Consider the following 27617-nt stretch of genomic DNA (forward strand, 5'->3'; position numbering starts at 1 on the left):
TGTTTCGTTATAGCGCATAACGAATGTTGTAACATTATTTGTGTGTATGTTGCTCATCCATCGTTGCAAAACTGCTGGAAAAAAAAACTCTACAACAAATAAATGAATGTAGCAAATAATAATTCGGAAACTTCCTGGTTCACTCACTAAGTTGTTACTTCTGACGGAGACTCTCCCTCATCAGTTTCTGACTCCGGTTCAAACATATTGGGCTAAACACCACTATTTTCACTGTCAGTTATATTGCTTATCATGTCTAATTATCCGAAGCAGAGACCCCAAAACTCCGCCCTATTCTGGATACAGGGTGGGGAGCCCCAGCTCATTTGCATTTAAAGACACACACACACACACACAAAAACAGCTAATTTTTATTCCCACCCAAAAATTGGCATTTTCAACATGCTATAATAAATGATGATGGTATTTTGAGCTGAAACTACACAGACACATTCTGGGGACATCAAAGATTTAAATTACATTTTGTGAAAAGGGGCATAATAGGTGCCCTTTAAGGAAAGAGTTGCAAAATTGTGTGTGCAATGTTTTAGTACTTATACATTCTTCCATTAAATACTGCTCTGAAGTTCATGACATATTGTCACGTCTATCCTGTTGATGACCCCATTGAGTACTCTGATCCTCATTTATGCTGTGTACTGCATGTTATAATTTAGACAGCTTTAATCTGGACCAGCCAACAGTCACCACAACAAAAAAGCTTAATAAACATACAAAAAATGTATGGAAGAAAATCTAAAAATACACAAATGTTTGTGTGAGGGTTGGGTTAAAGGATAGGGTTAAAACAATAGAAGTCAATGGGAAATCTCCTTCACAATAGGAATAACTAAAGAGTGTGTCTTTCTGTATGTCTCGGTTAACTTGACATCACAAATACATCAGTTGCCAGGTCTCCTCTGTGTTGTTACCATGGAGATTATTCCTTTAATATTCAAGGGAGGTCCAGGCCAAAAAATAAGTATGCTTTGAGTGATTTGGAATCAGATAATTCAATGAGATGGTAATGTATTCAGATATAAGTGGGTGATCACCTCACAGTAGCTGTTGATAAATAATACATTATGCTGATATTATAAGGGTAAATACGGCAATTAGTGAGTCAATGAAGGGTGGGTCGTGCATGTTTACAATGCAATATCAATGCATTTACTATAATATGCACCATGCAATGTGCAATTAACACAAAATCAGAAGAATTTCATTAGTATTTTCAAGTTTTCAAAACCAGGTTTACCTTTTCAAACAATTCTGATGTGAAATAAACCTTTGTACATGGTTGTCTGACCAGCTGTTAAAAGAACGTTCCAGGTTCAAATCAAGTTATGCTCTATCGACAGCATCCGTAACGTGCTGCCATTGTCATTGAAAATAATTTCGACTAGTCCTTCAGTTTGTACACTTACAATAGAAGTCTATGGGGAAAGTCATCAAGGCCACAAAAATGAAACATATATGTTAACTATGAGATCAGTGTGATAAAAACGTTTTTCTTTGTCCGAGCAAATTTACATAATTTGTTTTAACTCGCATCGCACGAGGATCCCAGAGATGGAATGTTTACATTGAGAAAATTCCACATATAGAAGGTCATCCGCCTAGAAAAGTAGTTCCATCACTAAAAAGATGATTTAGGGATTAAATGGATCACATTAACCCATTTTTATGGAAGAATTAATAAAAGAGCTTGAACAAAAAATACAAACTGCACATTTCTGCTTTTTCCGGGTGGCGAAGGACGAATTGCCTCCACGTCTGAGACCATCAGTCCACGCATCTTATCACTTTACATTTATGCATTTGGCAGATACTTTTATCCAAAGCAACTTACAGTGCCCTTATTACAGGGACAATCCCCCGGAGCAACCTGGAGTTAAGTGCCTTGCTCAAGGGCCCAACAGTGGCATCTTGGTGGTGCTGGGGCTTGAACCCCCAACCTTCTGGTCAGTAACCCTTGGCCTCAACCACTGAGCCACCACTGCCCCACTTGCTTGTTGAGCACGTTACCACGGAGACATAGCATATGTGGAGGCTTCACGCTATTCTCCGCAGCATCCACGCACAACTCACCATGTGCCCCACTGAGAGCGAGAACCACATTATAGGGGCCACGAGGAGGTTACCCCATGTGACTCTACCCTCCCTAGCAACCGTGCCAATTTAGTTGCTAAGGAGACCTGGCTGGAGTCACTCAGCACGCCCTGGATTCGAACTGGCGACTCCAGGTGTGGTAGTCAGCGTCTTTACTTTCTGTGTTACACGGGCCCCTGCACATTTCTGCTTTTTAACCCTCTTGAATATCTTGCCCCATAGACTTTAATTGTAAGTGCATTACTGTAAATGTGTGTGTTTTTACAAACGAGGTACAAGTCAAAATTATTTCCTGTAAATACAGCTTAACTTGTATTGATTCTGAAACATTCCTTTAATGGTCATACACACTTTTCACACTGAAGTAGCCTATAAGATGCTTATATTCTGTTTAATTGTGTAGTTTAGAGTCTTGGGGTCATTTTTACTTTATGTACCAATCAGCTTGCCGTAGCTCCACCCTACCATACTACCTACCTCACTCAACCGATCAGTCACCCTTCTTAGTTATTTATGATGTATGATTTATTTAAGAAGGTACAGTGTCCCCAATCTTACATAAAAACTTAATCTCCCTTGAAAATACCTTTCCAATACACATACTGCAGAATCTTCTGTCTGTGGTGTTTACTCCTGAAACTGGGGCAGAGAGACAGAGAAAATACATCGATGCTGGGTGTGCAAAATCCATTCAAATGCATTATATTTCAAACAAATCAGGGTTAGGATTAGATTATCTGTTCCAATAAACTCACAAATTTCAGAGTAATTGCTTAAAATTAATTAAAATGAGCTTTAGGCCTACACTTTACTGTAATGGGATTGGCACCAGCTATGATCTCTAACGACAGGCTGGGCAATGCTTTGAGTTCTGTTGCATTAAAGTAATATATATTTCTTATTTTTATAATAAAATGAAGACTATTTCACCTCTTGCACTTATCCAGGATATTAGATTGATATAATATGTGCCTCTATGGTATATAGAATAGTTTGCCTCTCTTCTGAAGCTCAAATGACATATGGCTCTGGGAGTTTAGTGTGACAGAAAGTGGATCGAATTTCAGGTAGTTGTGGTACCTCTGTCCAAAATGACCCGTGCTTACCTGCTCACTTCATTAAATTCAGCAAATCAAATTTAGAGTGAAAATACTGCACTACAATGTGATATTTAGAAGATTAGTGTAGTTTACTTTCTTTGTCAAAATATCTTATTTATTTATTTATTTTAAAGCAGTTATTTGACATGATTATAATAATCAGTATAATGATATTATAATAATGATATTTTGATTCATATTTATTTAAAAATAGCCTTAAGATATATTTTAAATATTATTGTTATATAACTACAAATGTAAAATGCATGTATCTATTTGTTTATTTTTTTTAAATGTTTTAAATAGAAAATATTATACAAATATTTTATATTAATCAATTTATAAAAGGTATTTTACTAAATTGATTTATAATTGTTTATATATGATAACTTTTAAAATAGTTTATATTTGAATTAATAATTTCAACTATTTTATATTAATACAAATGTTTATATTAATATTATAATAAAAATAATATTGTAAAAATAATTGAATAAAAATGTATTTATTTACGTTCTATATTAAATGCAATCTAGCATTACGTTTATAATATTATTATAAAAATAATATTGTAAATATTATAATATTTATTATAATGTGGTCATTTTAAGTTGAATTTATCATATATACAATATCTGGCATGACGTTTAAAATAGTATTACAAAAATAGTATTTTCATTGTTAAAATATATATAATTAATAACATGTCATTTTAAATGGTATTTACATTAATTTCTTTATTAAATAGAATTTCTGTCATTACATTTATAATATTGTTATGAAAAAATAGTATTTTAAATGTTTCATAATTTATTATAATATGTTCATTTAAAATTACATTTATTTACTTGCTATGTTAAATATAATCTTTGGCATTACATTTATAATAATATAAAAATATTATTAAACATTTTTTTTTTTTGTGTAATTATTAAAAAATATTTGATTACAATGTGGCCATTAAAAATATTTACTTGCTATATTACATACAATCATTGGAATTACAGAAGTATTTCATTTTGTACAAGGTGTCATTTTATTAATTAATCGATTAGAGGTGACCTTCATCGGCATCTCTATTTTAATTTCCTCTCGTGGCTTAATTTATAAATACTGCGGCTGTACATGCAGATCTGCTCCTATAGTTCATATATGCATGAGTGTAGCTATTCTGCAATTATCCCTCTCGTTGTCACCCTCCTCCATCCTTCCACTCTCCCCTCTTTATCTCACTATGGTTCAATCCATGAAGCTGCTTCTTCAGCCATGTGCGGTGTATTGGTTCACTGTACCTTTAAGAGGAGAGGGGGGCTGATGGTGGTGTGGGGGTTTACGTGAATATCAGATGAGCTTGGTTTGTGCCATGCGGACCTGTACACTCACACACACTTGCACACACATACACAGAACATTCACATACACCACGCTGGCCATCATAGGCTGGTGCAGACTATTCCATCTTTAGACAAGCAACTGATAGGAATACAGTGGAAGAGAGAGATAAAAATGGATATTACAGAAGAGAAGATGGAAGAAGAGGCTGCATAAGACAGCTGAGAAGATTAAAAGAGGGTGGGAGAACATACGGCACTAGCCTCGGCAGGTATGTGGCGTTGCACTCACATTATCCTGTGTGGTTTGAGACTGTCCTTTATTTGTCTACATAATTGAACGCCTGATACATGATGAGAGGAGTCACAAATCTGCTCTCGTTTCACTGTGAAAAGCTGACTTGTATTGGCACTATGAGGTTTGCTTAAGGGGATGCTTAAGAAATGGGCTGCTACATTTTCTTCCCCTTTACACTGAAGCTCCAGTTTTTATTGTGTTTAAACAATCAATATTTACAAGGCACTTTTTTATGTTCTAATATTCACAGAGCGAGAGACAGACAGGCAAAGAGAGGGAGACAGATGCATTGACTGTTTAGTGGGTACAGTGTGTCTTAATGCATGGCTGCTGTGGATTTTAATGCACCGTAATGGACTCTTGATGCATCCTTGATGCATGTGAGCTAGATGGAGAGATGATGTGCTCTGAACTGATATAAGTGTGTGCATAGTGGACTGATGGGATGTGGCGATTGTCTCTCCATCATTTTATGGACTGCAGAGAGGGTGAGACTGCTTGTTCGTGTGTGTGTGTGTGTGTGTGTGTGTGTGTGTGTGTGTGAGTGAGAGAGCGAGAGAGAGAGACAGATAAGTAATCATAGAGGCAAAAGTCATTCCTCTGCATACAAACATTGTAGAGGTTTTGGAGCGAGATTTAGAGTTCAGGGAATGCACAGAATGAGATGTTTTTACAAAGACTACAGGACTGAAAGAGGATAAGGAAGCTGTACAGGTAAATAAGAGAGTCGCCTTTGACGGCACATGTAGATTTCTAGGAAATTTAGAGTGAAACACGGACAAATTGGACAAAATAACCCATCCAGATGTGGTGGGGAGAGATCATCATGAGAACTGAATCATACTAGTTATGATATCCACATGATATGACAGGAGAGACAAACAAGGATAAGGGAAAATTATATTGAGGAATAAAATGACATGCCAACATGATGAAATGAGCGGAGGTGGATTGTAACATGAATTGAGCCATGGAGAAAAGGATGCACAGATGAAAGGAATCGACAGAGAAACCCTTGCAGCAATAAAACCTGACCACTAGATTGGCAAATAATCAAATAATAACGGCAAGTTGCATAAGTGCCCAAATGATCATACAGTATATTGCCCTTCATGCCCCATGCAGTGCCAAACAGATCACAATAGATCATTTCAAAGCTTCATGACATTTAAAGGGATAGTTCAGCTGAAAATGTGCATGCGTATGCTTTACTTTGGGAAATCTTGTAATGCTCTATTTCTTTTTTAACCGGTTTAATTGTGCAGCACTTTGGTCAACAGTTGTTGTTTTTAAATGTGCTATATAAATACATGCAACTGACTGAATGAAAATTTAAATTCTGTCATTATTCACTCATCCTCATGTTGTTCCAAACCCATACAACCCATTTTGTGGGTCAACTGTCCCTTTAATACCACAATAATGAAGGAATCATACGTAAGCATGTTTCTATGGGGTTGCCGACTACGCCATCATTGAAATTCCAAAATGAAATTTCGAAAGATTTAAAATTTCTCATAAATATTTGTCACTTTAGACTGAAAGACAGAGCAGTGACTGATGGTATTTGTCTTGTTGGTTATGGATGAGAAGTGAGGACGGGATGATTTCAGTTCTGCCGAGGTTGAATTTCGCTTTCTTTTTTAATTTACATGATGTTTCTGTGCGAAGACAATTTTGAAGTAAAAAAGGCCACGTTTTCAGTTTTCTAACATCATCGTTTTACAAAGTATGCAGTTATGAAAGTGTCTGTTCTCGGTGGATGAACACGCCATTCTAGTGTGGATGAGAGGAATAAACGTAGAAAAATCTATTAGTTTTAAAACTAAAATGTATTCGTTTGGATTTGGCCTGAAATTACAAAAAACGTGAAGCTCATGTAATACAATCTTTTGAAATAAAATTTCAACGTAGTATGCAAAGATAGTTGAAAGATGTTCACAACGTAAAGCTCTCTCCCCAGTCCATCAATATTGACTTAATATTGTCTTTTCTTTTTTCTGCTGAAGATTTTCATTGGATTTGCTTAATTTTGTTATATTTGCTGCTGCATTATTCAGTGGAATAGTTAATAAAACTGTAAAGCAGTTCAATGGAACGGAGGCGGCGAGAACTGGCTTGACAATATAAATAATATTTTAATAAAGAAATAAACCAAAAGACACAAACACACACATAGGACGGACAGCTGCCCTTAAACATTCTCTCTCTGTCGCACCACCGTCCACAGTCAGCCTTTATCCCTCTCGGAGGCTTGATTAGCCTGATAAGGGGCCGGGTGTGTAAAATCAAGACCTGGCCCCGCCCTCCGCCCTGTCACAATAACATTTTGACTACACACTTGTCAACACATTTTTTTATGAAACATAATTCTGTGCAGAATTATTGCTCTGTGCTTTTTACATATGAAAGGTTACTCCCAATCAGGTTCACATAATAAGGTATAGATAAACACTACGCAACTGTGGTGACATTTTTGCAAAATGAAATTGCTTGGTTCATTACATGTGTCATGGCAGTTCCAAGGTGAAATGTCCACTGTGTGAGTTAAAAGTGAGTTAAATATACTCCCAAACTCCGAAATTGTTTTTAAGGTTTAATGCTCTATCAACATAACCTATCTCCCTACCCTAAACACTAAACCTAAACCTAACTGATAGTGTCATAAAAAGCAAATGTGAGATGAAGAATGGTATTGCTAAAGCAACCACTGTCAATTTGTGGTGCTTCTATGACACTTTCAGCTCACGTGTCAACTCACATGCTCTTCAGAACTCATACCCGGTCCTTTACATCACAAGTGTAGCACTCTGTCAGCTGAGCTACAGCGCAATTTGATCACATTCGAACAAGCTTGTAAATGTAGTAGGTTATGAAATGCAAACATTAAAATGGATCACCTTACAAGTCATGAACTATAGTAAAAGTGTTTTGATGTCATAAGATAGAATTGTGAGGAACAGGGCAGAGACATTGATGTTTATGAACTGATAATCAGTCATTTGTGTGAATCGGAATAAATGACATTGTTGTCTGTCAGTGCCTCTAGTGTTCATTTCTCCAGGAAAGTGCCAAGATACATTCAAGGAGTTTGCAACAATATAGGTTTCTAATGTTATTCTATGAGACCCGGTTGCAAAAAAAAACACTGATATAGGGAGATAAAAAGTGGGATTGGTACATCCCAAGACAATTTCAGTAAATCATCTTTAAATAGGCTTTATTATGCTTTTTGGTATGTTACCTTTCCTTTAGTGTGTAATATAGCTGTTTGTGCATGTAAAAGGTCTGCACAGTTACAAAGCACAAAGTCCATGCCAAAGGGAGTTACACTGCTCCTGAACTGCCTGAAACATCTGGTTTGCAGTCCATCTATTACTTCCATGACTTAGTTATGTCACTATGTAAAACATTTGCATAATGCCCGCCTAAGGGCTACATCAGTTATGGTAAAGGGCATTACATTTCCGGCACACGCTCTTAAGCAGTTCACCAATTACAACAGACTGGGCCAGCTGACCAATCAGAGCAGACTGGGCTTTTCAGAAAGCGGGCCTTTAAAGAGGCATGAGATAAAACAGAGCATTTCAGACAGAGGGTGAAAAGAGGTGCTGCAGCAATGTTCAGTATGAGAAAAATAATGTGTTTTTTGAACATTAAAGCATGTTGAACATTAAAGCATAGGCTAGTGGTTAAGGCTCTGGGTTACTGACCAAAGGTCGGGAGTTTAAGCCCCAGCACTGCCAAGATAACACTGTTGGGCCCTTGAGCAAGGCCCTTGACCGTATCTGCTCGAGGGGTGCTGTTTCATGGCTGACCCTGCGCTCTGACCCCAGCTTAGTTGGGATATGCGAAAACAACTGCATTTAATTGGCTCTGTACCTGTATGAACCTGTAAATGAGCATAATGTGGGCTCTTTAAGACATTCGTTCACCATATACATGCCAATGTGGAAGAGGAAGTTGATGGAAGACTTGATCAAATGCAATTACTAAGTGTAAGTGTTATATTATAATCTTAAACATCTTAAGATCAACAAAAGATCCAAACCTATCCCTTTGTAGCTTGATCCGTGTTAACCATTACTTTCACAGGGAAGCCTGTCGTAACACAAGACCTGTGAAAAAAAACAAAACATGACTGCATTTGTAAGTCTCGCTCTGCTCCACGAAGCACAAAGTGTTTTCTTGTTTAATTTGTGCAGTTTTGTTGGTTATACATCTCGTTCCCCTGAGAATCACACGCCGTCTGATGGTAACGCTTCAGTCATCACTACAGTGTTTGTATCTCGATGGGATAGTCTGTGCTTGCTGTTTGAGATAAAGAAAGTTCTGTATGCATGATGAAAAGAAGAAGAAAAAAGACAAGAGAGTTTGTGGTGTATTTTTCTTTTGTGCTACTGTTACTGTTGGAATGTCACGAGCATCTGTCTCTCTGTCAATGAAGCTTTAAAAGCTGCTGTTGAATGAAGATTTAGATACCCTGAGGAGAAAGGTGTGTGAAAAACATAAAAGTAGACACACTACAAAAATATCATCTTTTTAATCAGTATTTTAAAGGCTGTAGATTGAGCAATGGGCAGTTGTACAGGCAACAAACGGACAGCTGATCAAAGACTGCTGTACAGGGTCTAGAGATGTGTTTTTTATTTTATTTCAAACAACATTTGACTTGAGAAACCAGCGAAACGAGATGCAACCACAGGTGTTCGAAAAGCATCCGTCTGACGAATGTAGTGTAAGAATGCATCCAATGAGATCAGCCCAAGTCTAAAAAGGATTGCAGTGTACCTTAGGCCAGTAATAGGGCAAACAATCCGTCCTTCGGATTAGATGTTAAACTGAGGTCCTGACTGTCTGTGGTCATTAAAAATCCAAATAGGCCAAATTCCCCCTTTATCAATCATGGCCTCCTAGTATTTCCCATCCATTAATTGGCTGTATCACCCAACTCTCTCCTCTCCACCAACAGCTGGAGTGTGGTGGGTGTTCTGGCGCACTATGGGTGCCGTCAAGTCATCCAAGTGGGTGCTGCACACTGGTGGTAGTTAAGAAGAGTCCCCTGTTTACTGTGTAAAGTGCTTTGAGAGTAGTGTCCGAGAAAGCACTATATAAATATAACATTCAATACACTTATGTTCAATGATACAGAAATAAACCAAACAACATTTTGACTGCTAAAGCCACTTTTTGTGTTGTCTAAGCAATGCTATACTTGTCTAACATAATTATGTAATGTCTTTGAATTATCTTCTTATATTATATTTATAAAATTTTGTATTTTTTATCATCCATCCATCCATCCAAAATTAATATAATTTTTTTTTGTTGATTTGTTTTATTCATATATGCATATGTGTATATCTATCTATCTATCTATCTATCTATCTATCTATCTATCTATCTATCTATCTATCTATCTATCTATCTATCTATCTATCTATCTATCTATCTATCTATCTATCTATCTATCATTTAGTATTTAAAAATCTCATTTGCTGTCTCTTATCTCTGGTCTTCATGTTTGACAAATGAAAAAGAAGAGTAGAAAAAAAAAAAGGGAATAACTGGCATGTAAGCAGAATCTGTATTAGGCCTGAGATAAAGGAACTGTGCTTTCTGATTAGATCACTTAGCCTTGTATTTAAAATACACATTAACTTGTAGAAAATGTCCCTGCAGTGTGATTTTATTAGGCTGAAATGCTCAGATTTTGCCATTGCTTACTGAAGCCTTTCTCTTTCCTTCTATCTCTCTCTTTAACACACACTTCAATAGATGCATCTATACATTACTAATTGAACATCTTCATGCATGATTTAATGCTTGATTCATCTATAACAATCAAATCACACATACAAAACAGACCAGAAACACAGATCTTAAACTCTCCATCATTTATAAGTAGAACGAGCTCTGCAGTGCCATTTCTGTGTTGAGGTGACAGTGTACGTCCTGCTGAAGAAATGGGAATTAGAGAGCCGCTCACTACTGAGGGAGGAGAGGAGGGAGTCAGCTATGGAGTAAATGAGTGCCAGGAGAGACAGGGTGGAAGAGGCTGATAGGAGAAGAGAGACAGGCTCAGTAACTGTGCATCCCTATAGACTGCATGGATTAGGAAGACAGGCACAGATGATGCCTTTGGTTAGATGGATTACAGCAATGCATTAGCTGCAATATAGACATTTCGATAATTGATGCTATAACAATGTGAACAATATGCTGCATACGCAGTACTACACATGTGCAACACAATGCAACTCGACTATTCCTACCAAAATCCAATATACATTACACTGTATACTAAATGCATGTATACATGCATGGCCAGACCCAGGGTTTACCAGCAGAAAATTTCCCAGAGCATCACACTACCTCCACCGACTTGTCATCTAACCATCTCGACCATCAGTTCTGATGCTTGCGTACCTATTGTACATGCTTTTGACTGTGGAGAGGGGTCATCATGGACACTCTGACCGGTCTGTGGCTATGCAGCCCCATATGCAGTTTGGTGTGATGCACTGAGTGTTGTGACACATTCCTCCCTTAACCACCATTAACATTTTCTTTGACTTGTGCCATAGTAGACCTTCAGTTAGTTCGGACCAGATGGGATAGCCTTCATTGCCCTCGCGCATTGATGAGCCTTGGGCGCCCAACACCCTGTCGCCGGTTTGTAGTTTGTCCCTCCTCAGACTGCTGTCGGTGGGTACTCACAAGCCTTGCCGTTTCAGCGATACCCTGACCCAATCGTCTGTCCATAACAATTTGGCTCTTGTCAAAGTCTTTAGGTCTTTACTCTACTGCATCCAACATATTGACTATGAGAACTGATTGTTCGCTTACCATCTAATCTACCCAGGCCTTGACATGTGGCCTTGTTAGGAGACGATCAACATTATTTTCTTCGCCTGTGAGTGGTCGTAATGTTTTGGCTCATCGGTGTAAAAAACTGAAGAGGTGTACATTGAACGGCAACTATGTGGTCTTTTGTACGTACAGTGGTAGTTTACTGGTGAAATGAACACTAGAGGCGCTTCAAAAACCATAACTTTTATTCCCTTTCGCACAAATCACAAGTAAATGGGCATATTATCAGTTCCTCTTTCACCCTGTTCCTCACACAATGCTATCTTATGACATCAAAACACTTTTAATACAGCGAATGTCTTGGAAGGCAATTCAATGTAATGTTTGCATTATAACCATGTAAAATGAACAAGCTTTTTTGAGTGTGATCAAATTGCACTGCAGCTCAACTGATAAAGCATTGCACTTGCGATGCAAAGGACCAGGGTAAGAGTCCTGAAGAGCATTCGAATTGACATGTGAGTCGAAAGTGTCATAGAAGAATCACAAAATGACGTAGTTGCTTCAGCAACTGCCTTTTTTTTATCTCACATTTGCTTTTTCCTGACAATATCAGTTCGTTTTAAGATTTATGAATTTGTTGATTTAAAACTTAAAGCTTAAAAACCTGCATTGCTAAGATGTTCATTCTGTGATATTTCTCCTGTTTGTGCACATCCCTGAAATTGTGACCTAGGGGAACTCGGCGTGATGAAGGGCACTGATGATTGGTTAAAACTAATAGTGAGTGTGTGTAAAGCAGTAATGGAAAGGAGGAGGCGAGAACCGGCTTCACGAAATAACAAAAATTTTAATGAGAAACTTAAAACAAGGACACAAACACACATTTCTCTCACACGATCCTCTGCAGTCGACCTTTCGGGAGGCTTGATTAGCCTCATACGGGACCAGGTGTGTAGGATCACGACCCGGCCCCGCCCTCCGCCCTGCCACATTCCTCCCTCATTCTCTCAGGCTGGGGAGCCCCCAGCATGACGTACACCCCCCCCCCCCTTTCCCTGGGGGAGGGCGTGCCCTAAGCCCCATCTGCCGGCAGGTCATCCCAATCTACCTGGACGAGGGAGGGGACAAGGGGAGGGAAACAGAAATAATTAAACTGGGGGGGTACTTCCTGTAACAGTGTAGTTCCCCCCCCAAAAAACACTGTAAAATTTAAAAGAGAGGAAAAGGCCATGGGAGGTGGGTGCGCTAACGAGGAGGCTAAATTCTACAGCCCCTAGCGTCAGTCATTAGTGCACCTCTCGAGGCCTGGGGAGTGAGATTTACACATGCCACACAGCTGTCACGTACCAGCTAGCTCCTGTTACACTCACCCCCCTAAACCTCAATCCCATCTGGGTCACGGCACCCCTGTCACCGGTCCTGCTCGACACGCTCCAAGCGGGATTCAAATGGGGGTTTCTGGCATGGGAGGTGAGTGCGCCAACAAGGAGGCTAAAGGCTACAGCCCCTAACGTCAACCGCTAGTGCCTCACAGATATCACGTACCAGCTATCTCCCGTTACACATGAGGAAGATTTATCTAGATTTGTATGTCTGTCCATCCACTCATTCATCTACTGTATGTTTAAATCCATCTATATGTTAGTCATGTTAGTGATGGCTCTGTGAAATGCATTATTGGGACAGTTTTACCAGTTTTGCCAGCTATGATTAACTTCTACTTCCAACAGGTATGTCTTGACACTCATGTAACTGCATCTCCCTTAATCACGCTAACAAATCTCAGAGCAGCTTTTCAGTACAAAACAAATTCTTCCCTGTTTCCCCAGAGATTCAAACCCACAGTGTGCTATGACTGCTGAATGCTTCAAAAGTAAAAATCTCATGCTGTTTGAATAGCAGTAACATGAAATGATGAGATTTCAAGGAGGCGGAAGGTTCTGTTGTGTATCTATCCATCATTATTACTCCGCCAACCTCTACAAAGTGTAATATAAATATTTTTTGAAGAAAATGTGTTGCTTCGTCACGATGCTAGGTAATTGTAGATGGTTGGCATTGCATTGCTTTTAGTTGCTAAGGAAATCTTTGTTGTTGCTAATGTGTTCTGAAAGGTTGTTAACATGTTGCTACAGTATATGTCTGCTAAAGTGTTCTGAGTTGTTTTTTTTTTTTGCACATGCCGTTGTGGTTGTTAAGGTGTTCTGAGTGGTTATTTTCAAGTTGCTATGCGGTTGCTTACTGTCCCAAGTCAAAAAAGCCCACCCCCATTTCTCTGACATTCTGGTCCATCCACTTTGTTTCTTGAAAGTGTTTTCACTTGCACTGGTGTATGTTTTAGAGCTTATAATGTGATGTTTATTGTATTAAAGTTGTATAAATGGTCAAATAAAAAAAACCATATGGCTTCATTGTGCTGATCCTTTACAGAGTTGCGCAGTGCCTCACCCGCGTGGGTAGATGACATGAAGCGATGGTCCGAGGTTAGTTACATTGATATCATTAACGACTTGGAGTTAAGACTACACAATATAAGTCTGAACTCATTTTTACTCCAACAATTATAATGGATGTTGTTCTTCATCTTAATTGCTATTTTTATCAGTAGACCAGAACCAGACAACGGTCCAGCAGCAATCAGAATCATAATCACGCCACCTAGAGGTTGGAAAAATGGTTTTTCGTTTTCGTTTCTCGTAATAATTATTGTTCAGAAAAGTAGTAGCTTAACTCTCCTCAACGTGAGGAAGCACAAATGTGAGGAAGAGGTGATGCATCAACATTTAATAATTTGGTTTTGGGTTAGGGTTAGCCTTTGGTTTGTTCAAATCCCTAAATCTAAATATGATCAATATTAATGGATGCTTGCCTTTGCAAACACCACTAAATATTCTTGATGAAATATTCTTGTATAAGTGTGGGAGCTATTTATATTATCAAGCGTTGCACTGTGTTCTTTCTGATTATTTTTGTTTTGTTCTGACAATTATCTAACATTATAGTTTCTCCTCCCACAAGGCTTTGCCTTCTTGTCAGTAAAGACAGCACAGTGACTCTGTCTCTCTCTCATTACTGTTTGGATTATGGGTTTTCATATCTGGGCAGAGTTTCCTTTGAAGGTGTCTGCAGCCGTGGTGCTGTACAATAAATGGACTGTGTGGCTTTCTCTCTCTCTTTCACTCTTTGTTCATACTTCGGATATATTTTTAAGTCTCTGGCTGTTTAACAGCTCTAGAGCTGTACATGTTTTTCTAAATACTGTGTTCATCACTGTAAACGCTCATGCATAATACCTCAAACACACGTGTTAATGTGTAAATCCTCCACATCTCTACATGCTCTGATGTCATAAAGTGGGCGCTCAACTTATGCATTCCTTCTCCATCTGATGTATAACTGCAAATATCATCAGAACATTAGTGAAGTATATGAGTGTTTTTGAGTGATTGAGTGAGCAGTTGTGTGTTTAGATTAATTGAAATGGCATTGGAATTCATTAAGGTTTAAAAGAAATATTCTGAGTTCAATACAAGACAAGCTCAATAGACAGCGTTTATGGTATAATGTTGTTTACCACAAAAATAGTTTAGACTTGTCCCTCCTTTTCATAAAAACTACTGCAAAAATCTGGGTTACAGTGAGGCATTTACAATGGAATTGAATGGGGGCAATTTTTGGTGAAATGTGACGCTTAGAATTTTATAAAAGCATTCATTATTTTGTTAAAACGTGTGAATTATTTGAGCTATACATTTCGTTTTTTGGGGGGTTTACAGTGTTGCATCGTCATGGCAACAAAGTTGCAAAATTGGATAGGCTATAACTTTACACAGAAAAGGTTAGTTGGCGATTTTATCACATTTATACTTCACATATTGTTTAGGTCTTGTGGCTATACTTTTGAAAAAGGGAGTATTTAATGTTTACGGATTGGCCCCATTTACTTCCTTTGTAAGTTCCTCACTATAACCCAGAGTATTTTTCTCTCTCTCTCTCTCTCTCTCTCCAATCTCCACCTTTGATCAACCCCAACCAGTAGGTGGCAGAATGTGAACGCAAAAGTCACTTCCACACCAGAATGTGAAAGTGAAAGTGTAGATTTATAGTAAAAAATGACTTTTTGAGAATGATGAGGAGGGATACGCCTTAGTAGAGTTATCACCACTACCGTCCACCCCAACGGAGCAGCCGCGGCCATCTGCCGACCGCGAGGGGAGAATGGGCTCCTAGCTGACCACCTGGAGCGGTCAGGGCCGCTGCCAGGTGCGCAGGAGTCGCCTACCGGCCGATGAAACGCACCGGGGTTTAAGACCACCGACCGCCTGGAGCAAGAGAACTGCTGCCAGGGGCGGGGGAGACCCCTTCTGTTCCCCGAGAATGCGGTGGGTTGTTCCGTCCGCCAGGGGCTGGAGGACTGCCTCGGATGTTGTCCGATAGAGGGTAGAGTAGTGGCCGAGGAACAAGCTGCGGCATATCGGAGAACTGGCGAGTAAGATTTTTTTTTTTCATCTTTCTCTCCTCTCTCTCGCTCTCACTGTGCGTTGGCCTTTTCCCTCTTTTAAATTTTACAGTTTTTTGGGGGGGTACTACACTGTTACAGGAAGTACCCCCCATTTTAATTATTTCTGTTTCCCTCCCCTTGTCCCCTCCCTCGTCCAGGTAGGTGGGGATGACCTGCCGGCAGACAGCGCAGAAGGCGCGCCCTCCCCCAGGGAAAGAGGGGAGGGGGGGGTGTACGTCAGGCCGGGGGCTCCCCAGCCTGAGAGAACGAGGGAGGAATGTGGCAGGGCGGAGGGCGGGGCCGGGTCGTGATCCTACACACCCGGTCCCGTATTAGGCTACTTTCAGGACCCTTGTTTATTATTGTGGTATCATCTATTGCACGTTTACATTCCCCTAAATGGGACATAAAAACAAAAACTGTGATTGGTTGCTTTACATTTCGGTTTCAATGGTCTTCTCCTGTATGTGGACCAGACTTTATGCCAATTGTCAAAAGTATGGGTACACAAGGTAACACGAGGCATTTGTTTTTCTTTCCGTTTTGAGTTAATATGGCATGACTGGGGTTCTCCATACTGTTCTTGTTCACCTGAAACTGTTTAAAATGATGGCAGTGTACATTGTAAATGTCGCTTTTAGCTAGGTTTGGTCTTCTCGACACGTCGCAGAGTCTTTCACATAACATTTGTGCCACCATGTGTTGGTCTAGAAGACAGCATTTGCATGCTCATAATTTCACATGCATGCTTACAGTTGAAAGAGATGCCACAACTAGCCATTCAGATCTGTGCTTCCATTGTTGCTTGACGACCTAGGGTCAGTATAGCACATTTTACTGCTGAGATTGCATGCAAAACAGTATGGTTATTGTGACAGGGCGGAGGGCAGGGCCGGGTAGTGATTCCGCACAACCTAGGCTAATCAAGCCTGAGAGAGGGATAAAGGCCGACTGGAGACTGCAGTGGGGACAGAAAGAGAGATTTACGGACAGCTGTCCGACACCTGTGTGTGTGTGTGTGTGTGTGTTTCTTTTTTTTCGGTTTTATATAAAAATATTATATATATTGTCAAGCTGGTCTCGCCTCCTCCTTTCCATGAATCCCTTTACAGTTATATATTTGAAACACCCCCCTCTGTCTGCAGTATGCCTCAGTAGGGGACTGACCCTGGAAATGGCTATAATAGTCTCATCTTTTATCGTTGAAAGCTTCCAGTGGGCAGTCTAGATTAAACAGCATCTTGCTTCCGCTGAGACACCAAAACAGAGATAGAGAGACCGAGAGAGTGATACTAATTAAAACGTAGTGATGTGGGGTCCGATTATGTGTTTCATTTAAATCTACTTGAGTGAATTCTCAGTCCACTCAGTCTGATTTTTGTGATATGGGTTTTCCTTGTGGCAAAATTAATTTATTCTGAGCCATGATTTAAAGCTCCTACTATTAATTTGATAGTTTCCTCATTATTTTTCCAAAGCAACATGCCTGTTTAGAGTGTGGGATAAGTTGTGTGCTAGATTACAAGCAGAATTAGTTTTACTCCACCATACTTTTCCAATTTGTGTTTATGTATGTTGATGTCCTGCCATTTTCTCTGCTAATGTTGATAAGGATCTAATCATACTTTCACCTTCCAAGAGATGATTCATATGCTTGTAGATATCAGCCCCAAGTTATGTCGGCTTGTTTCCTTTATGACATGATCACTTCATCATACTTAGGATTAGGGATTTGAACAGTTCCTTGGATTGGTATTAAACTTTGGGGCGTAACTCTACCTGCATGCTATTACTTTTCGAAACGATCTGGTGGACAAATGGGCAAAACCACTAACACAGGTCGTTGAAGAATGGTCGATACACTTTTGTTGATTGCAATTTGACTGTTTTCCATTTGTTTAAGATGTTTCCACATGAGCTAATGAGAGACCTCATTAGCTCATTGTTTCTTATGTGATTGCGGGAAATCCAAAGTAGTGTTAAGTCATGCCATTCACAAGCAAAGGTGTTTTTGAGGGTGTGAAGACACTGGGGTGCAGATGTTGTAACAGCATTATGAGTTGCTGTCAAACACTGTTGGATTTCTCACATTTTCCCCAAATCACTGTCAGGTTCATTATCTATTTTTAGAGGGTTTCCAAAAAGTTAGGTCACTGGTGATCTTCCTTCTTTCTTTCTTTGCATCGGTCATTCATTCCTTCCTTGACCATTGTTCATCTATAATCCTCTTTCTTTTTTCTTTCCTTCCTTTCTTCATTTTCTTACTTTTCTTCCTTTCTTAGTTCCTTCATTCTTTGCTTTCCTTCCAACAGCTTGCAATAGTTTGACTATAATTGGTGTTAAAACAATTCAAATTAAATTATTAAATTAAATCACATTGTACATTTAACTACAATGTATTTAAAAATGCATTTGTTTGTTATGAAAAGGAATGCTATTAAACATTTGCATGTAAAGTATAAATTTAAATGGGGGGTGGTGAGCGTGAAGCGATCGTCAGTGTACCGCAACTTCTTTCGGGTCCTTGAATAACGTATAATGTGCGAGTAAGGGCAGCCGGTGGACTTTCTGGTGCCCCCCTTGGGAATTGGTGCCCTATGCAGACTGCGTAGTATGCATGTAGGGAGTGGCTGTACTGTTAATAGAATCTTGCACCATATCAAAGAAAAATAAATAACAATTTGCAAAACTGCAGCATCTCACAAATTGAAATAAATGTCAAAAAGAAGGATGCTATTTCACATGTGCATTTAAAGTATAACTTTTTAATGTATATAAACAAAGTGCATATAAATGTAACAATTCAAAACGAATACAGTCTGAACAACATAATAAGTTGGCTCCGCCCTCCCTCACGCATCATTGGTTCATTGGTTGACTCTGCGTGTCTGATTGACAGGAACAACATGTGAGGCTGTTAGTGTGAGTAGACAGTCAGAACGAATGTGTGTGCACTTGAGCATTTAGGCCTATATTATTTTATTTCTATTTTTGTTCTTTGAATTAGATAATTCTATTCATTTAAATCTTTTGATTATTCATATCTTAATTATTATAATTTTGTAGTTTTATTAATAGGTCCGGCTCTTCTGATATGCGAGCCGGCTCTCAACATTCACCTACAAGAGCCGGCTCTTAGAGCTGACCCATCACTACTAGTTTCAAGCCATTTAGCAGATCATTCTGAATGTTTATGCGATGCATCCTCTCTTCTTCTTGCTTTCATCCGTTCAGAACTCATGTTCAAGTAGCTATCATAATCTCTGATCCTGACACTAAATGCAGGCTCATTAATCTCACGGCCACTTTACTGACTCCCCTAGGCTAGAATTCCCAGAATCCCCCAACACTTAAGGCTGGTCGTTCATACTTGCTCAGAGGCGCTGAGGTCGAGACACCTGTTATGGCAGAGTGGCTTTACGTGTCTGTCTGCGCAGTGTTAAAATTGGGATGTACATCAATCTTTGGTCTCTCACATACAAACGCTCCTATTTGGACAGTAGATATGTGCTCACTTTAGCTCATAGTAGTGGTAGTGGAGTAAAGCACATCAATGTTAATCAGAAGGTTGCTGGTTCGATCTCCATGGCCACCACCATTGTGTCCTTGAGCAAGGCATTTAACTCCAAGTTGCTCGGGGTGGATTGTCCCTGTAGTAAGTGCACTGTAAGTCGCTTTGGATAAAAGCATCTGCCAAATGCATAAATGTAAATGTAAAAGCTGAAAAGTATTTGTCATGTTTAATAAGGATCAGATTAAGGGGGCCTGGGTAGCTCACTACCGCTGAATACCACCCCAGGAGTCACGAGTTCAAATACAGGGCGTGCTGAGTGACTCCAGCTGGGTCAACCAAATAGGCCCGGTTGCTAGGGAGGGTAGAGTCACATGGGGTAACCTTCTTGTGGTCACTATAATGTGGTTCTCATTGGAGCGCATGGAGAGTTGTGCGTAGATGCTGCGGAGAATAGCATGAAGCCTCTACATGCGCTATGTCTCTGCGGTAACATGCTCAACAAGCCAGGTGATAAGATGTGTGGGTTGACGGTCTCAGACGCGGAGGCAACTGAGATTCGTCCTCCGCCACACGGATTGAGGCGAGTCACTACGCCACCAAGAGGACTTAGAGCGCATTGGGAATTGGTCATGCCAAATTGTGGAGAAAAGGGGAGAAAATAAATAAATAAGGATGATTACATGATGTCTGCCAAGGGATCGCTCTATTTAAGGAACTGATTAACCAAGAGCTGAAGAGCCGTGATCGCTTCTGATTGATCATTTGAAAGCCCTGCTAGTTGCTGATTGGTTATTACAATAATTTAGTTTACTCTGCTATCAAAATGGGCTGAAGGGATGTTACTGATTCTAGATATAATTTCAGGATTTGTTTCCCTATCTGCCCTGGTCGCTTCTCTATAGCATGATTGACCAATACACTTTTCAATCTCTTTGCTGAGTTTTTGATTTTCAGACCAGAAATTTACACATCTTCTAAATCCCAAATGTACCCCAATGTGTGGATTTTACCAGCATTTCCCCTAGAACACAAAGTTCACTGTGTTTGAGTTGGGGATTTAGCAAGCAATGGCAGACCGCTTCATTTTTTTGCAACAGTGCACAACGGTGCCCATCCACTAGTTCAGCCATCTTTGTTCCGGAAGTGTTTTTCCCATACATATTTTTTCATAGAGATTTCATAAAATTCTTCATAAAAGTGCTCTAAGCCAGGGGTTCTCAACTGGTGGGTCGCGACCCAAAAGTGGGTCGCAGACCTGTTTTGGGTGGGTCTCGGTAAGCTGGTCAAAAAAAAAAAAAAAAATGTAATGTGCGTCTCATGTTTGATTGGTCTTTTATTTTGAAAAAAGGTTTATTTTGACAGGCATTCATCAGAGACGTGTGGTAGTTTAGCTATGGTAACCATCGCCATGGTAACCATCCTGTCTTTACGTTGTTTTGACATTCAGATTCGAGATGGCGAAGCGCAAATATGACCCAGACTATTTAAAAAATGGATTTTCGTACATTGAGGATAAAAGGGACAGAAACCCCAGTGTGTGCTTTGTAGTGAAGTGCTTGCCAATGAGAGCATGAAACCGTCCAAACTGAAGCGCCATTTAGAAACCAAACATCCCGCATCGAAAGACAAGCCGGTGGAGTTTTTTCAAAGACGTCTCCAGGAGCTGAGGGCATCACAAAAGTGTCTGACAGCGTCTTGCTCCAAACAAGTATCTTGTTTTGTGGCCTTATTCATTTTGAGAGATTTTGACATTGATTTTATTCACTTTTGTACATGCAGTTGTCATGGTCCTCCTTAGTTTCTTATTAATTTGCTCTGAATAGAGTAAAAATATCTTGTTATGTGGCCTTATTTATTTAATTAACTTTTGTACATGCGGTTGTCAGGGTCCAGTTACTTATTAATATGCTCTGATATGCACGTTGCACAGGATAATATATGCATGTATGTAGGGTTATGTTTTTAAAAAGATGATATATGAGTGTTTTCAAATAAATTTTGTTGGTTGAATTCTAAAAAAGTGGGTCGCGACTTAATGACCATGGGAAAATGTGGGTCCCAGGGTGGGACCAGTTGAGAACCCCTGCTCTAAGCCATGCTCAAAACCAGCCAGATCCAAGGTGAATCACAACATTGCAAGCTTTGATTGAAAGCCAAAAGGTACAAGACCGTATACTTAACTTCTTTAATGAGGGAATGAACTACAATCCCATGAACCATTGCGAATGACATAGTCGAATTAAAAACAATTTGATTTTAAGTTAACTATAAAGGATCAACACATTAAAGTATTTAGAAAAATATTAACATGAATACATTAATGTATACATATACATTAAAATGTATAAGTAGTCTGAGAATGTAAGGAGAGCGACTTGTTTGCCATGGTTTGTTTGCTTTGACTCTTCAAGATTCAAGGGTAGTGTAGTTCTTCACTAGGAATCCCACAATTAAACATGGTTTTCTAAGATAAAATAACATGAACTGATGGCTTCAACAGTAGCATAGACCAAAGAAAACCTTGGAGCTCACAGAAGGTCTGTCTGTAAAGCTTTATAAGTTATCGTTATCATTTGTAATTATGCGTTAGAGGTTTTTCTGTTTATCTGTCATTGGGCTAAATTGACTGCTATGGCACTATAGATAAGAACTTCTCCATGGACAATAACAGGTTTATTGTTTACACAACTCCTTCCTATTTGTTTGTTTCTTTCCAAGTAGTGTCATGAATAAATGATTTGTGAAATAGAGTTGTCTGTGCTTGCTTCAGACTGCTGGTCTGTGACCTTCTCGCCTTCTGGTGGGAAAATGTCTGTTAGCTCGGGGGGTTGGGGGTTTACACACAGACACAACTTCAGGCCCTTGAAAGGTCAATCACAGTGCAGTGAAGTTTCTAGAATTCAACACTCAGACGTATACCTCTAGATACATCAGTGCAGATATTTAAGCATGCATAATGTGAAAATGTGCAAAAGTGTGTTTGGATTTGAGAGCTCTTACTGTAGCTTATAATGCTTTGATCAGCAACGGGTTGCGTGGCGTAGGTATGACAATCTGCCTGTTTCCTCAGGTTCAGCCTTTATCACATCATCATACAATTTCCGTCTCTACATTTCTCCATCTTATCTTTATCCCTGACTTCCCCTCTCTTCCTTTTAACATGCTATTATCCCTTCCTTGTGGGCTATCAGTGTGACAGTATCGTACAATGTGTAAGAAGACCCGAGGGTTTAAATGTGTGTGGATGTAACACTGTTCATGCTACTTTTGAGACAGCTTCATTTATGAGAAGCTGTTTTCTTACCCTCATTTTTATACTTTGATGCATAACTCCGCCATGAACTCCGCTCAAATCGTGCTTGTAGAGCACACCGAACAGAAAGTGTGGCAGAGGAATCGGCTCATTCAATAACATCACCAGATTGAATGGCAACTTGGTGTGTGGGGGATCTAGCTATTAGTAAGGGTAATGACAGTGCCATTCCCTATCGATTCAAGTCACTCGAGATTGCATTTGAATGCTATGGGGAATATCCGGAGCTCAAACATCATTGCCAATCCCAAAATTGCCGTTATGACACAAGGGCTTCAACTAGGCCATGGAAAAGAGATTTTCCCCATAGCATTCAAACTATTGGGAAAACCCCTTTTCCATGACCAAGCTGAAGCCCTTGTATCATAACGGCAATCTTGTGATTGGCAATGATGTTTGAGCTCCGCCCCTTTAGGCACGCATTTGCCCTATATAAGCACTCAACATCATTTCTTCAGAATTTCTTCCTTTAAGACTGACATACATTTACATTTACATTTATGCATTTGGCAGACGCTTTTATCCAAAGTGACTTACAGTGCATTTATTACAGGGACAATCCCCCCCCGGAGCAACCTGGAGTTAAGTGCCTTGCTCAATGACACAATGGTGGTGGCCATGGGGATCGAACCAGCAACCTTCTGATTACTAGTTATGTGGTTTCATGAGGAAGGAAAATTATGTGGATATATTGAAGCAACCTCTCAAGACATCAGCCAGGAGGTTAATGCTCAGTCATAAATAGGTCTTCCAAATGGACAATGACACAAGCATCCCTCAAGTTGTGGCAAAATGGCTTAAGGACAACAAAGTCAAGGTATTGGAGTGGCCATCACAAAGCCCAGACCTCAGTCCGATATAAAATATGTGGGCAGAACTGATAAAGCATGTGCGAGCAAGGAGGCCTACAAACCTGACTCAGTTACACCAGTTCTGTCTGGAGGAATGGGAAAAAATTTGCATTCTCACCTACAGTATTGTGAGAAGCTTGTGGAAGGCTAACCAAAATGTTTGAACCAATTAAACAATTTAAGGGCAATGCTACCAAATATTATCAAAGTGTAAGTAAACTTCTGACCCACTGGGAATGTGATGAAAGTAATAAAAGCTGGAATAAATAATTCTCTCTTCTATTATTCTGACATTTCATATTCTTAAATTAAATGTGTGATCTTTCTGACCTAAGACAGGGAATGTTTTCTATGATTAAATGTCAGGAATTGTGAAAAACTGAGTTTTAATGTATTTGGCTAAGGTGTATGTAAACTTTTGACTTCAACTGTATGTGGAGTGCACTCGCCAGTTTAGACTGTCAGATCAGCTCTTTGTTTGTTATGGAGGATGCACAAAAGTCATGTCCTGCTCTCTCACTGGGTCATTGATGCATCGCCCTCGCTTATGAGTCACAGGGCATTAGATGCCCTATTGGCATAAAGGCGCATTCAACTAGAGGCATGGCTTCCTCAAGGGCATGAACAAACGGTATATTCCTACAGGATGTATGTTTTGCAGCAGGATTGTCTTTGCAGAACACATTCGTGAGGTTTTATAACCTAGACGTAGCGTCCATCACTTCGTTAGTCCTCTCTGTCTAAAGAGCTACTATTCCTTCACCCAGTGCCTGAGCCCGAGCTCCTTATTCGGGAGGGCTGCATGTTATAATTTTAATACAGCTGCCTGAGTAGGCAGCTATCCAATTTACGCCCATTAGAAGTCACAAGCACTTCCAATAGAATAAAATCTCCCTCCCTACCTATGGTTATGAATGGGTTAATTATTCTGTGTATATTATGTGACTCATATAAATCCTCAGATTAAGATGAACTTTCTATCTTGTTTTTACCATGTAGAGTTGTTCATTTTCATACACACGCGAAGACCTATAAGTCATCACCAGAAAGGCCGTGACCTCATGTACACATTCTTTGAAGTGTTTCTACCCTGGTACATGACGCTACGTAGTGCAGCGTGATAGCGTTCAAATGCAATGTCGAGTGAACAGAATCAATTGGGAATGTCTCCGGTTACTCACGTAACCTGGGTTCCCTGAGATAAAGGGAATGAGTCATTGCAAAACTTGGCCGCACTACTATGTCAGCGTTTCGAGGAATGAGCAATGCGTTCTTGTCCCTCAGTCAGAAATTCTAAAGAAAGGATGTTGGAGTGCCCGCTTATATATAGCTCAAATATCATTGCCAATCACAAGATTGGCGTTATGATACAAGGGCTTCATCTAGGTCATGGAAAAGGGATTTTCACAATAGCATTCAAATGTCTTGTTCCCTTCATCTCAGGGAATCGAGGTTATGTGAGAAACCGGAGATGTTTTTGACCATTCTGGCACCCTAGGTTAGATTGCTGTTGTTGATGGGTGGAGGCGGCGGTGTATTAGCGGCTTGCACAAGTTGTGGTGTGTGTGTGTGTGTGTGTGTGTGTGCACCCACCTTGTAAATGGGATGCCAATGTTCACTCTGGTTTTACTGGAGTCTCATGGATTACTTTTATGCTGCCTGTATGTGCTTTTTAGAGCTTCAAAATTTTAGACCCCATTTACTTGCATTATACAGACCTACAGCGCTGAAATACTCTTCTAAAAATCTTTGTTTGTGTTCAGATGAAGAAAGAAAGTCACACATCTGGGATGGCTTAAGGGCGAGTAAATGATAAGAGAATTTAAATGTTTGGGTCAATTATCCCTTTATCTTTTTGAGGTTTAAAATTGATGATTTTACTTTGGGTTATGTGGCAGAACTCATTTCATGACCACTGGTGGGAAAACCAATAGTCAAGAAATCTAGTTAACTACTTATAAACAAGTAAAAGTTAACTTAATGTTATGATGTGAAAGTGAAGAAGAAAATATACCAATTAATTTCAAATATATTTTCTAGAGAATTATCTTTCCTCTGTCCCACTTTACCAGTAGGCCCTGCTGCTTAAACTCATCTGGGATTTGGTCAAAAAAGGATCATCAAAGTTTCTACTTCTCAGTATTGAATATTTCTTAATTTTTGCTTTTGACTAAGGTAGAACACTTCCTAAGCTTTCTTCAAATGTGTAATGTTAGGTTATGTGTCATTTAGCTTTGCCCATATTCACCATATTATGTCAAAAACAAAAAAAAATTAACGTGCTAAATGCTCACTGTTTCAAAATAGCGATTTTATTACACTAAACACACATATTGTTTCTGTCTTGTGTCTATACTTTTAAAACGGTTAGTATTTTAACGTTTAAAGATTGTCCCATTTATTTCCACGTTATTGCCTTTCTGTAACCCAGATTTAGCTTTTTTTTTTAAGAAAAGGAGGGGCAATTTATTTTCATGGTAGTTGATTTGAAACTTTTGGTATAGCACATGGGCATACTTTTAAGTGCATACTTTTAAGTATGAAGAAGGGCAGATCTCGAGTATTTTTATACCACATCACAGAAGCATTGCAAACCAGCCCTCTTAGCACATGGATTTGTGTGCAATATTAGCCCCAAAAATATGTAATGGAAATATATTTGAGTTCTCATGAATGACTGGAAAATCATGGAGTGGTCATGGAAATTCATTGATCAAGAAGTGAGGGAACCTTAGTACAGACAGTATGTAAGAAAATGGTACTCAGCCCAATAGTCTCTATCCAACGTAACCAAATCTCTGTTCTTTCACCCTACAGGTTTGTGTCAGAGAAGCGAGAGAGAAATAGAGGAGAGATAGAAGATAAACGAGAGAGATATATTGCTTGTGATGTTGCGTGGGGATGATGCAGAATATCAGCGCCGGTATCACACTCTGGGCTGCTCCACCCGCCGCCTTTCAAACCCCGACATGGAGGCCTTCGCTAAGCTCCACAAGGGCGGCGACGTGGAGCACCAGCGGAACAAATACCCTCCACAGCACGCTGCCACGCTGGTCAACACTAACTGCGCACGACAGCAGGTAGCTGTTGTTTGTATGTATGTAAATGCATGGAATGTGGGGAAAGAGTGCTATGCATTGTGGTTTAGTGAGTGTGCTTGTGGATTGCTTAAAGAAATTGTCAAAATGGTGGCCTGTTGTGGCTAGCACATGTGCTTTGAAAATGTTGAGCCTTGATGCTCAAATGGGAGATGTAGGTTTGACTTCAACCTGTTTTGTATCCCAATCCCCAGCTAGGATAGAATTATAAAAAACTTTTCCAATCCATTTTGGTTGCAGGAATGTTACATGTGTCCTGTTTTCTTAATGTGAGTATAATACTATTTAAATGTTAGCATAACATATATATTCCTCAAATCAGCTTAATGTGTATTAACAACTTAACAATCCAATAGTGAGGCTTTACTGTCCACGTTATTGAAAATTAGAAACAATTCTAATGTCAAGTGGGGACTATACATATTTTTTTAACTTTCTTTAATATAGCGCTCAGAACAATGTGAGAACTTTGCTATCAGCTTAAAAATCTGTTGCTTATGGGACATTTAAACAATGTTACACTTTAGTGTTTTCTCCTAATGAGCTTTTTTATCCTGAGCTTTTATTAAATACTACATACATCTAATGGATGCTGCATTTAAGTTAACAGGAAGTAGTGTTCACAACCCAATTTACTTTTGTAACTTGACATACTTGGAATGATTCAGGATATTCAACATGAA

General features: G+C 39.4%; 1 protein-coding gene across 1 annotated transcript in view; it reads left to right on the forward strand.

The window, feature by feature from the left end:
• The first annotated feature begins 4691 nt into the window (after nt 1-4691).
• LOC127635035 (SRC kinase signaling inhibitor 1-like) overlaps nt 4692-27617 on the forward strand; it is a 56061-nt gene continuing 33135 nt past the window's right edge. The window contains exons 1-2 of the mRNA XM_052114827.1: nt 4692-4815; nt 26654-26916. Coding sequence (XP_051970787.1) covers nt 26725-26916 — 192 coding nt within the window. The 5' untranslated portion in view covers nt 4692-4815; nt 26654-26724. The remainder of the gene's footprint in view (nt 4816-26653; nt 26917-27617) is intronic.

This window comes from Xyrauchen texanus, chromosome 42 (genome assembly GCF_025860055.1).
Source record: "Xyrauchen texanus isolate HMW12.3.18 chromosome 42, RBS_HiC_50CHRs, whole genome shotgun sequence".
NCBI lineage: Eukaryota > Metazoa > Chordata > Actinopteri > Cypriniformes > Catostomidae > Xyrauchen > Xyrauchen texanus.